This window comes from Taudactylus pleione, unplaced genomic scaffold (genome assembly GCF_031769625.1).
Source record: "Taudactylus pleione unplaced genomic scaffold, aTauple2 ptg000018l, whole genome shotgun sequence".
Taxonomy (NCBI): domain Eukaryota; kingdom Metazoa; phylum Chordata; class Amphibia; order Anura; family Myobatrachidae; genus Taudactylus; species Taudactylus pleione.
The window spans coordinates 10,906,685-10,920,918 of record NW_028284420.1 but is presented as its reverse complement, the minus strand read 5'-3'; the positions used below and the strand labels follow the sequence as shown (position 1 = coordinate 10,920,918).

At 45.0% G+C, this 14,234-nt stretch overlaps 1 protein-coding gene across 6 annotated transcripts in view; it reads right to left on the bottom strand.

The window, feature by feature from the left end:
• PHACTR3 (phosphatase and actin regulator 3) overlaps positions 1-14,234 on the bottom strand; it is a 219,130-nt gene that overhangs the window by 123,120 nt on the left and 81,776 nt on the right. For all 6 annotated transcript variants that reach the window (XM_088482775.1, XM_088482745.1, XM_088482768.1 and 3 more), the window contains one exon: positions 2,135-2,320. In XM_088482775.1, coding sequence (XP_088338901.1) covers positions 2,135-2,320 — 186 coding nt within the window. The remainder of the gene's footprint in view (positions 1-2,134; positions 2,321-14,234) is intronic.

Below are 14,234 nucleotides of genomic sequence, written 5' to 3'. Positions count from 1 at the left end.
ATAAAGTACCAAACAAGTTAGAAGCTGATTGGTTAGTACTTTATCGCTTACAAATGTATCACTCTCCAAGCTTTGATAATACCCCAAAAGTCTTACGTCAGTCTTAGGGCCTGAATCACTACAGAACGCAATTCTGCTTATATGCACGCACCGCAGTTGCTAATATCAGCGGTGCTATTTAAATGTGTGCATTCACATTGCATACGCAGCCTGACATAAGTACGCCCACTTCCGTTTACTTACATCCGTATAGTAGGGCAACATAGCGAAACAATTGGTAACATTGAGTAACATCGGACCCATATGCACAGTTAAGGAAGCCCAGACCTCACTCAGAAATTGCTAACTTCTGCGCTCGCTATGAGACCTCAAGAGGCGTCTGGTATCACAGTGGCTAAATTATGCACGCCCATGCAACGGTGTTAAAATGCACTGGCACGCCTGCGTTCATGCGCCCCCCCACCGTCACCACCCACAAATGGCACTTCCTGTCAATCACTCTGTCATGTCTGCGTAGCCTCTGTGTACGCAGTTCTGACCACAGCGTCTGGCTCGCGCACTGCAATACATATGCATGTGCAGTGAGAATTAATCGACCGATTGCATGCATATTAGCAACTGCGGGCCTGATTCAGACCCACTCGCGAGCGGCTGTCCGCTCGCAAGTGGGTCGATGGTCTGCATTGCGCATGCGCACGACGGAGGGAGCTCCGCCGTGTGCATGCGCGAGACGCGACGAGCGAAGGACTGTTGATTGACAGCACGCCCCCTTTGGTGGGCGTGCCTGCCAGACGTAGGCATTCCCAAGGGAACGCCTACCGTCAGAAGCCGGCACCACTGACATCACTAGTGATGTCAGTGGGAGTGATTTTGGCTCTGATAGAGCCAAAATCACTCCTGGCCTTGCGGTTGAGAAACTCAACCGCAGGCTTCTGCTCGCATTGGCGATGGTCGCAATGGTCAAGACCATCGCGACCATCATCCTGCACGCTCGTATAGGCTGTGGGTGGTGACCCACAGCTATAGGAGCGTCCAGGAGGACGCTCCATTATTATGGAGGTGGGCCCTGATTCAGAGCGAGCGCTCTGGTCAGAGCGTCCGGCTCTGAATCAGGGCCAGTGTTCCTTGCTGAATCAGGCCCTTAGTCAACTAATACCCCTTTTACACTAGCCAAATAACCCAGGGTATTGCCGTATCAACCCAGGTTGTGGCTCAGTGTAAATGGGTCCCCGGAAAATAACCCAGGTCCAGTGACCCAGCAATCCAACCCAGGTAGCAAGCAGGGTTGGACCGAAGTTACGGGGCAGTGTAAACAAGTGACCCGGGTCATTTCACAGCATAGGAACAGCTGGCTCACGGCACTTGTAGGTGATTTCATCTCCAAGCGCCGGCAGAGGAGAAGCCCCGGCAATAACCCGGGTCCAGCGTGCGGTGTGTAAACGGTTTAAAACCCATGTTCAGTGACCCGGGCTGGACCTGGGAATTTGGTGTAAAAAGGTTATTACACTAGTTATTCGGCTGCTTTCTTTATTTCTGAAATAACACACAGTATAAATGAGTAATACAAAATGCTCAATAATTTAACACGAATATAAGTATAAAAAACTAATAAAACAGAAAAAATATTATCAGTGTTTAATTTTCTATCTATACAAATTGGAAGAGCTAAGATGTAAAAAGGGTGAAGGAGAGAAGGAGCACCTACTGTAACACAGGATTCACTAACAGAAAATGACGGGGTCAATCCTATTAGTCATTAGTTCCCTTGCCTTGTGAGTAAGCACGGCTATATGTGGCACTTACAGTACCTTGAGACTTATCTGCGAGTCCGGAGTGATATCAGGCCGTGAGGAGGGCGAATTAGGGTGCCGCTGCTGCCATTTCTACGCAGCAGCAACTCGCCCCCCCTCACGGCTAGTAGATTTTACCCCATGGGCCGATGCAGAGTTGGAAGTAATTTTAAATATAGGCACAAAGCTTAATGAATGCAAACTTATTTTTACAGAAATGTATAATATTTGTAGAATGAGACATTGATGGAGAATATGAAAATATGAAAGTTTTGGCACCCCTGATTAATGTAACATATTGAATCAGGTGGTTTTTCGGGGTGACACATAAGAGGCTTCAATACCTGCCACACACTGGTTCCCCCAAGAAGATCCCTTTGGCTGGGGCATTGGAAGTAGTGGAGTGTTGTTGATTAGAGTTGTGTTTCTCTCCAATGTGGGGGATTCCAGAGATTCAGTGAGCAGTAAGGCTTGTAATGTCTTCTCCACAGAGTCCTTCAGCTCTTCTTCCAACAGCATCTGAGCTTTTCCTGAGATCATGGATACATGGGAGCATGAGAAGCAGGCAGGGGTGCTGTTCTCTAACATTAGAGACGGGCATACTATAAATTAAATGTAAGACATCCCCTTATCAGTATCACTACTTCGTGATGTCCTTCTAGTATCTCCAACACTACACTGTGGTGATGAAAGGTAGGGGATGAAATGGCAGGGAGGGATTTTGAACAATCAAATGGTTAAACTAGGGAATAAGTTAAATGGAAATAACTTAATGCATACAGTATACCATATATGTCACACTAATTAGTAAATAGGCCCTTGGTCATCACTGTCCACTAAGCTCCTTGTCACCGTAGGTATATCCTAAAATCCTCTACAAAATTCCTTATTGCAGGAATACATACTTATCCTTGGAACCTGACAAAAGAACAATATTTTTAAATTAATATAATCACTTAATTTAGCTTATTATAAACATTACAATAATGTGGTGAAAAGCATACTAATTTAAAAGACAAGAAAAAGATAAAACGATAGCAATATAAACCAAACTGGCATACAACAAACATGCATGTCGTTGTATAAATGTTACAGGATTAAGGCCCTCTCATAATTAACCGTATGTTTAGTGGAAATGTTTTTGAAGAAATGGATATATATTTATTTTAAGCACACCAAATAGCCATTATGTATACATGACTTTATTGGTGGAACGTGAGACATAGTATGTGTGCATGCTTAACTTATAGGTAATACTGTATGTAATATTTCTGTCACATTACTAAAGCAAGTATTTATCTATCCAATAAGTAACATTAATTATTGTTTTAGGGTCTGAGTTGCATGCAGCTTCGTATACGGCCACATCCAGTGAGTCTTCACGTGTCCCAGGCTGCATATACATCTTTGCGAACATACGCACGAGTGCTACGGATCTCAAGTGCTTCTCTGTGATATATATATATATATATATAGCAGGGAGGACTGGACACAAACTGGTACTTACGCCAATATGCCAAGCTTAGCACATGAACAGAAATCACACTGTTATGGCATTTGCCTAAAGTCAGATATGACAACAATGCAAAAAATACAGGAAAAAAAATAGCAAAAACTATAGTTTATCGCATTTGCATTTAAGCCAGCTCAACATTGACACATATTGCGAAACAAAAAATCTAAATCAGAGACGTGATAACAGGCATTAAAAAGTCTGAAAATGACAGGTCTCTTTTGTGAATAATGATACATATGCCCCTTAATATTTATCTGCCCAGACAAGATGATTTTTAGTGGAAGACTCTAAAGATGGCACTGTAGCACAATGTGCATCAGGTAGAGTTTTTCATAGTACATGTAAGGAATATCAGTATAGTCACGTTGGCACATCCATCTGGCAGTCATTTTGAGAACTGCAAGTCTTTCCACTCAACAACGTCTCTGGACAGTGCTGCAGCCAGCGGCTTTTAAAGTTTCTTTAGTTAAGTACTGCAGTCACCACCAGCATGGAATTAATTAGACCTCCATTTAATTCTCTGGCTACCACCTCAGAGGAAACCCACAAATCCTGGCGCCCTCGGCTGTAGCCTAATCAGCCTAATGGCATACTTGTCTACCCTCCCAATTGGGCCTCTCCCGGCCCTCCGGAAAGGCAGGCAAGCCTCCTGGTGGCCACCGACCCCTCCGTGGTTATAAGAGAACCCCCTGCAGCGGGGGGCGGTAATCTCGACATTGTGTAGCGGGGGCGGGGCCAAAATGATGCTATTGCATGGCCACGACCCCTCTGCCCCCAAATACCAGACACACCCCCTGCTATGCCAATCTGGCTGCCCCGTATAGGAAGGATAATAAAGATTAAGGGACTGTTTTGTGGTTTTGGAGTTTAGGGAGTCATTGGTGGAAATTGTGTGTGTCGATTGTTGCTACAATTTGGTTCTTTGTCTACATTCTCTTCTATTCCATTTTCTGTGTTACATATTTGAAGATTCATGCTAAAGATCAATATTGCCTTGTGAATAACTATGCCAGAGATTTGTTTCATGTGTATTGACTGATTTCTTTTGCCTGATGCAGCTTTCTTGGCTTACTGTGCCTAAACCGTTACAGATATATCACAATGGACTTTATTATATACCATGTAGAGATTGATAGGTACAGTATTATCCGGTTTCTCCAGAAAAATTGATGTAAGCCCTGTTTACTGATACAAAATTTCAGTGTTTGCCATTTTTTACCGTTTATATTTCATTTATGTGAAAAACGACTCTTTCATTTCAAATCAATCCAATTCCCAGTAAGAGTCTGCTTTGGTATGACAATAAATAAGGCACAGGGACAGACACTTAACGTGGCTGAAATTAACCTAAATGGAGACTGTTATTCTCATGGACACCTTTACGTGGCCCTTTTGCGTGTCACGCCAAAACTAAATCTTTTCGTGCTGACGTCGGGGGAAAAATGACTTATGCCAAGGCAAGTTTGTAAGACCTTGGTTAAAACAGACTATCGCTGTAAATTCAGAATTGCTCCCTTGCGAAGCCGGGGCGCTAGTAGTTAATATAAATAAAAATACCTTTGTGGTTTTGGCAACAAACATTGTGTGGTTTATAATGGTTGAGTTAAAAGATTAGATGTGTTGGGGCAGAGGTTTCCTGAAGCATTCTCTGGTGGACAGAAGACACGGCCATTACCCCTGAGGCAGGTACAGAATCAGGCTAAGTTTTATTGGCTGTAGCTGACCTGCACCCAGCAATTGCAGTTTCTACAGCCATGATTCTCTCCACCACCATCGGCGGCTCCACTCTGCATTTGGGACACATTCCGCCCACAGTGCGCATGCTGCTAGATAGCACTTCTCAGAGCCATAACTAGACTTTTTGGTGCCCTGTGCCAGAAAGAGCATTGGCGCCCCCTCATTTTCAAAGGGACATAATGCACGCAAAAAAGGGCCATGGCCTTATGGGGAAGGGCCAGGGAAGAGATAGGGGGGGGGGCAGGAGATGCTGGGGATAAAAGAAGAGGAAGCTACAAGTGAGAATGATAATAAACAGAAATATGACAGGCCCAAACAGCGCCCCCTGACCTGTGGTGCCCTGTGCGATGGCACCGGCCGCACTACCCTAGCTACGGCCCTGGCACTTCTGCATCTATAACTACAGCCGCATTGAGACAGCGCTTCTGAGCTACATATAGTGCCAGGCTTCCGAAGCACAAGCTGGATAATCAAAAGGCGACATACTGGACTAAGAGTGGGTGAGAGACTTATCAGATCACTGTTCAATACACTGTCACCTGTGTGACTAACATCTCTGTGCATGCAGCAATTACTAACAACCAGATTACTGATGATTTCTATCTGCAGCATCTTTATTTTTCATACTGTGGACATTGGTTTACTGACTGCAGTACTTACGTGATATGTTTTTTTAGTTTACGGTTAATTGGCTCGGAGCCCCAAAAAGCATTACTCCCAACTGTCCCGATTTTGGCAGGAAAGTCCCCACGCCCCTTGCCTTTAGTGTAAGAAATTGTTTATTGGTGTGCTAGATTCGTTTGCATGTACTGTAGCTGTATTTGATGTTTTGTGGCACTTTCTATACCTATTTTTCTTATATTTTTCTTCAGACACGTGCAGTTTTTCATAGTAGAGGCGGCCAAATACACTTTTTTTGTTTTACATATTTACACATAACATCACAACACCTCACCTTTCACAAGTATGTATGTATGTATACATGCAGACCGAGCACACGTTTATGTCAAGCGGTACAATCCGTATCCTGAGCTGTGTTGCATAAACCGGATTGCATGAACCTACCCTACCCACTTAATAACAACACTATTGAAATGCAGAATATTTAAAGGTGCACTGAGCGATTGAGGCTAAGGGGTAAATTTACTAAGATTCGAGTTTGGTCGAGTTTGCAAACTCTGGAGAGTTTAGGCATTTTTTTTCAAACTCGAGAGAGAAATTTCCTTTGCTACAGGAAACTTCTGAAGAGTTAGCAAATTCTCTTCACTTCACCATCGGCCAAACTCGAGTAACTTTTCACTAGTGAAGACAGGATTCAGGAATTTACCAAGATGAGAGTTTCTAAACTCTCATGAGAACAGACAATACTCCTGTAAAAATTTGTGAAATCAATTCACCTTCCTGTGAGATGCGAAACATATACAGATCAGTGTGATCCATGTATGTTTCTGTTTGTAAATAGTAAATAAAGGGTTAATTATGACATAGGGTCCCCCCCCCAAAAGCATAACCAGCTCCCGGCTGCTCAGCCAGTCCTGGTCCTTAAAATTACGGGGGGGAAAAACGAGTAGGGTTCCCCTGTAATTTAGGAACCAGCACCTGGCTGCGGGGCTTTAAATATAGGGGGAAAAATGCGTAGGGGTCCTCCTATATTTAAAACCAGCACTGGACCCAAACCGACCGGGCTGTAATGCCACAGCCAGGCGACCCTATCACCGGGTCTCCGCGACCAAGCATTCACATCCCAAGCTGGTCAGTCCAAGCCGGGGATCTCAGAGGAGGTGGGGACCCCCCCCCCCCACTACGGAGACCGGCGCCAGGATGTAGGTGAGTATGGGATCTTTATTCCAGGTACTCCCATTGGATTCTACATGGAGAAGCAGACGCAGACGTGAACATGGAGACGTGGAGACGTGGAGACGTGGACGTGGAGAAGCAGACGTGAACATCTGGTAGCAGGTAAGTATGTGTGAGTGGGTGTATGTATTAAAGTTATACTGTATACGTTGAGTGTGTGTACTGTGGTTAACTATTCTATTTATTTTACAGTGGGGGTACGGGTGCCGGCGGCCTGTTGGCACTTGTAGTTCCACAAGTGCCAATGGGCAGGCATGCTGGCACCTGTAGTATCACTGTAAAATACATTAGTTTTTAACTATTTTCACCATTATTACCCCCGTACCCACAGCCCAGGGGTGCAGAGAAGAGCCCCGGGCTTCAGCCTAAGCCTGGGGTTTTGGGAAAGGGGGAACCCCTTCTTGGGGGGGTCCCCACCTCCCCTGAGATCTCCGGCTTGGGCTGACCGGCTTGGGGTGTTAATGCTTTGGCCATGGAGACTCGGTGATAAGAGTCTGCTGGCTGTGGCATTACACCCCGGTCGGTTTGGGTCCGGTGCTAGTTTTAAATATAGGGGACCCCCTACGCATTTTTCCCCCTATATTTAAAACCAGGACTGGCCCTGCAGCCAGGTGCTGGTTCCTAAATTAGGGGGAACCCTACACGTTATTTTCCCTGTCATTTTAGGAACCAGGACTGGCTGCTCAGCCCCGGGCTGGTTATGCTTTTGGGGTTGGACCCTACGTCATATTTTTTTAAAGATTTAACCCTTTTTTTTTTACAAGTACAACACAAGCAGCCTTCACATATCTCACTGATATGTGCAGGCTGCTTGTTCGGGAGAGTTTTAGGCAGAGAAAAGACACTGCAATCTCGGGTGAGTAATCCCCTTCAAAGCTTGCTACTCGGGGGAGATATCTCGATCTGCTTCACCATCGGCCAACTCACTCTCAGCCAAACTCACTTCTTAGTAAATTTGTGAGTTTCAGGAGCCTCAATTCACCCGAGTTTCGGCGATGCTAATCGAATTGAAAAAAAAAAAAAACTCGATCCGACTCAAATCTTAGTAAATTTACCCCTAGGTGTAACAAATACTTGTTCATGTTGTTCATGTAACCAAATGTACCATGGGGTGTATTTATTTATATGTATCAATGAAAGTAGCTCAGTCTCTTGGCGATACTGCCTCACAGCAGTAAGAATACACTAACCAATTGCCAGCCAGTCTCGGAGACATCTACACCTGCGCAGTTACACTTTGTTTAATAAAATTAATAGTTTTAAAAATATTAAAATTAAAACTATTTTTTCCATGTTACTTTAAGAAAAAAAAGAACTTTATTTTAATAAAGCATTATTATTAGTTATCAGTGGACAATGGCAGTACTTGTACCATAGTTGTTTCGTTAAATAGGATTGCCCATGCTGGAGATTCCTAGCAATGTTCAGCTACAGTACAGTGGCACACGCAGGGGGGGGTTCTGAGCACCCAGAAACCCCCTCTGATATATCATCTTTTTTTCTGAGGTAGAGACACTTATTAGGTCCCGTGATTCTACAAATTCAGTGTCCTTATTTCTGAAAAGCAGACATTTTTCCAGGGAAGGAGCTGTGCATTGCTTAATAAATATGCTCTAATATTTGTGTACACAAGTATTGCGTGCTCACATCAGGCCGGAGCCAGTTATCATGATTAAATATATAGACAAATTACCCAGCGTAAAAAAGATCAGTTCCTTTCCCCTTTTCTCAAGTGGGCTGTGAGAAAACTATTTCCTCTTAAGATCTTACAGGCTGTTGTCATTTGATGTGTGACTAGCCCAGGGCGCCCTATGAGTTACACACAAAATGATTAATGTGGATAATTACAAGGCTGGGTTAGTCAGGTGGAAAGGAAAGTCCTTGAGGATTTCTGAGCATAAGACAGAATATAATCTAAAAGTATTGTGTGACTTGCTGGAGGGCTCAGTTCTGTTACTTTGTAAAAGGAAAGTAAAAAGGAAACTTACAAGATATGTAGAAAATTATGATAAGACCAGTACTGGTTATTATACTATAGAACAGTTCCATGTCATAGAGATGGTGGAGAAAATACTGGTGGTTAAAAAAAGGAGAATATTAACTCCCTGTATCTAGTAAAATAAAGAGGGTGCCTCCTAGATCTAAGACTTTTTGAAGGGTGTTTATATTGGTTGTAGTGATGCACCTGATTGGACAAGCTGCAGAATGTTGCAGCACATCCAATCAGATGCATTCTAAGCTCTACTTAATTGAATAGCTGTTTCAGCCCATAAAATGGATTGTGCTGGGACGGGCATCGACAGAGCTGCCAAAGGGACCCCAATGAGTACACTATGTAGGGAAAGAGAACTTTGGGCCTGATTCAGATTTGAGAATAGAGTAAAGGTGCCCATCCACTAGACGATTAAGTTGAGCGATTGAACGATAACTATCGTTCAATCGTTCATGAATCGTTTGCAAATCGTTTGCAAAAATGTCCAAAACGACCAGCGATGCGGGTGCCCGCTGGTCGTTTAGACATCTATCATCGTGCAAACATGCTGGTCAACCTGACGATGACGTCAGGTTGAGCATGTTTGCAGATGATTGATGAGCCTGCACTAAATGACTGCTCGTTCAGTGCAGGCTCATCACAGACTGACAAAACGACTGCACCATTACAATGTCGTAATCGTGCAGTTGTTTTCATGTCTGCTAGTGGATGGGCATCTTAAAGGTGCCAATCTGATGGATAGGTACAATTTGGCTGCTCTATCGTACCATATATGGGCATGATATCGGACAGAGGGCCTGATTCAGACCCGCTCGCTAGCAAGCGGCCGCTCGTTGCAGACGATGTTCGCTAATGTGCGCATGCGTGTAGATCGCAAACTAGTACGAGCGATCAGAATGTGCTCGCTCGCCCTGCAAAGACAGCCCAGTGGAATGAGTGAAAGGAGAGGTCGTTTGTGGGTGGTAACAGAGGCAGGGCAGTAGTAACGGGGGAGTGGAGTTGCGGACGCAGGCGTGCTAGAGTGTTTCAAAGTAGTTTCAGAGGCGTGCATAATTAACAGGCAGCGTACATGCACCTCGTTGTTTTTTACACTGAACTGCTCGCAGTGCTTGCGGTAGGGTACAGTCAACCGCAAGCTCTGCGATCAGATCCGATGGTACCCGATGTACCGATGGTTGTATATACTTCCTGGAAATGACGTACACTAGTGGGCGGATAAAGACAGGCTGGTGGACATCTGTAAACACAAAGTGATCGCTCGCCAAGACATAGTGGGCGTGTTTATGCCTTGCCGTGCGAGCGGCTGCCTTGACGTCACACTTAGCTGAATTTCCATACGCTGGAAGCGAGCAGCCGCATCTAGCGAGCGGGTCTGAATCAGGCCCAGAGCCCATACACGGTATGATACACTGTTCGTACATCGCATCCCCAGATCTTACTGCAGGTTCAGTTGATCTGGGGATGCGATGTGCGATCCCAAGCAGCGCTATGCAGGTGGGGGAGCCGGCATATCGGCCTGTCGGCCACCCGATCGCTCCGTGTGTGGGGATCGCCCGATATGTCGGACATCGGATCCCCCATCGAGTCGCACAGGGGATCCTATCTTACTCTATTATGTAAATAAGAAAAATAGTTTGGAGAGGATATTGTTTTAAATAATAATGATACACATCCCCATATAACTTTAAAAATGGGGAAGAAATCATATTTGAAAGAAGGGAGTACACTCTTTCAAAGTAGTCTGTCCTTCGCTCTTTTGTGGTGATTTATAGTGAAGGGTGGAAGGTTTAGGATTCCAATGCACTGCATGGTAAACTTATGCAATATTTATAATTATAACCTTCATAAGTATGTAAATATTATATATGTGATGATGAGGAATGAAAAAAGTATGTCTAATTAACTGAGTGTATGTATTCACAGTAATAATAATAGACCCATATAGTTTAACAGTAACAAGTGTACAGATGTGTCCCCACTTGGCTTTTCTGCAGTCGTGTCAAACAGCTCCTCTTGGCGCGCCTGGTCCCGTGAGACTCTGCTAGCGCCAGGCATATTTTTTAGCGTCTAAGTCGCAATGTGATGCGACTAGAATGCGCCAGTTGCCAAAAAAATGCATCTACGTCTCAATGTGATGTATCTGGGATGCACCAGGAGACTGTGCTGATAAATTTGATATGTGACACTTGCATATATATTAGGGCAGCGGTTTTTAACCGCTGTAGTGTGCCGTGGGCAGTTGTGAGGTGTGCCGCAGCACGGTCAGGAACGGTGGACAGGGACACCGGTCACATTGCAGATCTGTGAACCGGGCAGTGCTGCCGCTGAGCTCCTCTGGGAGACTCAGGCGTGCCCGGGCCGTGACCTGCATGGATGCGGCGTTGTGACATCACAGGTCACGCACGCGCATTGTCAGCCAGCCCGCCCGCCATACCCGATGCGCAAGACAGCCCGGTCACTGACTCACCTGACCACCATGCCCGCCCCGCAGGACAGACAGACTGCTCTCCTGCTCGCCTGCATGCTTGCACCCTGCTGACAGCTCTGCACTGACAGGTATGTGGATGATATTTTCTGTGAGGTCAGACAATGTTTTCATTTATTTGTGTGAATGTGTTTTAGATTTATTCTGTGGGGCCTATCGATGTGATTGTTTTTTCCTGAGAGGAGCAATGTTTTGGGGTTTTTTTTGTTTTTGTGGGGGCATTTTATTCCTGTGGGAGCCAATGTTATTTTTTCTTTGGGGGCCAAGGTATGTTCATTTTATTCCTGTGGGTGCCAATGCTGTGTGTTCTATTCATGTGGAGGCCAGTGTAGAGTGTTTTTTTCCTGTGGAGGCCAATGTAGTGTGTTTTTTTTATGTGGGAGCCAATGTAGTGTGTTTTTTCATAGGTCGCGCACGCCGCATCTCCGGATGGTGTGCCTTGGCAATTTTTAAATCTTGCGTAGTGTGCCACGGTTTGAAAAAGGTTGAAATCACTGTATTAGGGGTACATTTATTAAGATTGTTGGTATCGATTTGTCCTGATTTTCAAATCGGACTGGATCGATTCAAAACGGCCGTTTTTTTCACTTTTAAAATCGGGAATTTACCAAGGTCCCAATTTTGACAGGATCGTTTTGATTGGAATCCCGACAGCCCGGCAAGGGTGAAAATCCTGATCGTAAAATAAGGTAAGTATCGCTAACCTTTCTAACACCTCTAACCCTCCCTTAGGGGTGCCTAACCCTAACCTCCCCCCAAGTGCCTAACCCTAACCCCCCTCTAAGTGCCTAAACCTAACCCCCCCTTCCCCGTAGCCTAACCCTAAGTCTCCCGGGGGTGCCTAACCCTAGCCTCCACCCGGGGGTGCCTAACCCTAACCCTCCCTTCCCCTAGCCTAACCCTAACCCTCCCGGGGTGGGGTGCCTAACCCTAAGTCCCCCCCGGGAGCCCCTAACCTAACCCTCCCCCCCGCGGCTGTCCGTGCCCAGCGGCCAGCTTACCTTCGATCGGGATCCCTGGCACCGGGCTCCCGGCGTAGGTAAAATGATAGGCCTCGGGATATCGACGCCTGTCATTAGACCCTTGCCGGGATTAGACTGTCGGGACGCCGACAGTCGGCATTTAGACTGTCGGCATCCCGACTGCATACCGTTTGATTGATGGTTTATTTGGTCAATCCTGTCCGTTTTGAAGTCCCCATTTAACCGGCCGAATTTCTCTACCAAACAAATAGGCTGCACATATCAGTGAAATATGTGCAGGCTGCTTGTTTTTTTTTTTAAATATCGTAATGGTTATTTTTTTCAAAAAAATCAACGTGGGCCCCCCCCCAAAAGGCTAACCAGTCAGCCAGTCCTGGTTCCCAGAATTACGGGGAACAAAACGAGTAAGTTTTCACCATAATTTAAGAACTAGCACCTGGCTGCAGGGCCAGTGCTGATTTTAAATATAGGCGAAAAAAAAATGCGTTGAGGTACCCCCTATATTTAAAACCAGCACCAGACCCAACCGACCGGGGTGCAATGCCACAGCCAGGAGACCCAATCACGGGGCTCCTGGTCCAAAGCATTAGGACCCATGGTCGGTCAGCCCAAGCCAGGGATCTCGAGCACCCCAGGCTTAGGCTGAAACCTGGGGCTCTTTCTCATACCCCTGGAGCGGTGGGTATGGGGGTAATGGGGGACCAAATAAAGTGTGACTATTGTATTTTACCATGGAACTACAGGTGCAAGCATGCCTGCCATTTTGCACTTTTTGAACTACAAGTGCCAGCTGACGTGCAGCACCTGTATCTCCACTGTAAAATAAATAGTTAGTTTTTGTCCCACGATGTTCTCCACAGAAATCCATTATGGACCATGGACTCACTAACTACATGTTGATGCATGTAGTTACAGTACGCAAATGACAGCTCATGGGAATTATAGGGGGACCCCTACGCATTTTTCCCCGTCATCAAAACCAGAATTGGCCCTGCAGCCTGGTGCTGGTAACTAAATTCCGGTGGAACCCTACTCGTTTTGTTCCCCGTAATTTTAGGTACCAGGACAGGCTGACAAGTCCGGGGCTGGTTATGCTTCTGGGGAGGGACCCTACGTCATTTTGTTTTAAAAATTAAACCATACAACACACTTTCCATTAATAAACATACACAAATCTCTCGGATTTGTGTATGTTGGATGACAACTCGCAGCTCAGGAGGTGGTGCATTTAAAACTTCTATTGAGTCCCCGATTTGAGTGTAAAACGCCCGGCTTTAGCAAAATGAATAATCGTAAATTCCCGATTTAGGCAGAAATAAGTGAAAAGTACTTCCGATATGAGCCGATGGTGATATAATTTATATTGTTTAAAACGGACGAATTTGTGGCATTAAACCACCCAATTTCAACACCAAAAGATGAAGAAATCACCCGAATTTAATGATAGTAAATTCCCAATTTGCAAAAAAGAGCTTTTTTCCACGGCAAATTCTGTTTGCAGTCTCAGTCGGACACAGATATACAAGTGTCACATATCATATTAATCAGCACAGTCTCCTGGTGCGTCCTAGTTGCCTCACATTGCAACTTAGACGGCTCACTCATATCGCCCTGCATGGCGTATTGAGGCTAGATGGAGGAGGACACATCTGTATCATCTATTATCCTCATCTTGGATAACACTGCACAAAGCAAAGGGCAGTTTTTTTTTATTATCAAGCATGGGCCCTGCTCTCTGCTTAGTCCTCAAGTCACAGCAAACATTCCTGAAACATTGCCTATTGAAAAAAAAATGGACAAAACTTTAAAATGAGTTAGTTGCAACCATAATCAACATTTAGTGTACTATATTATTAAAACACATTTTTTTAGT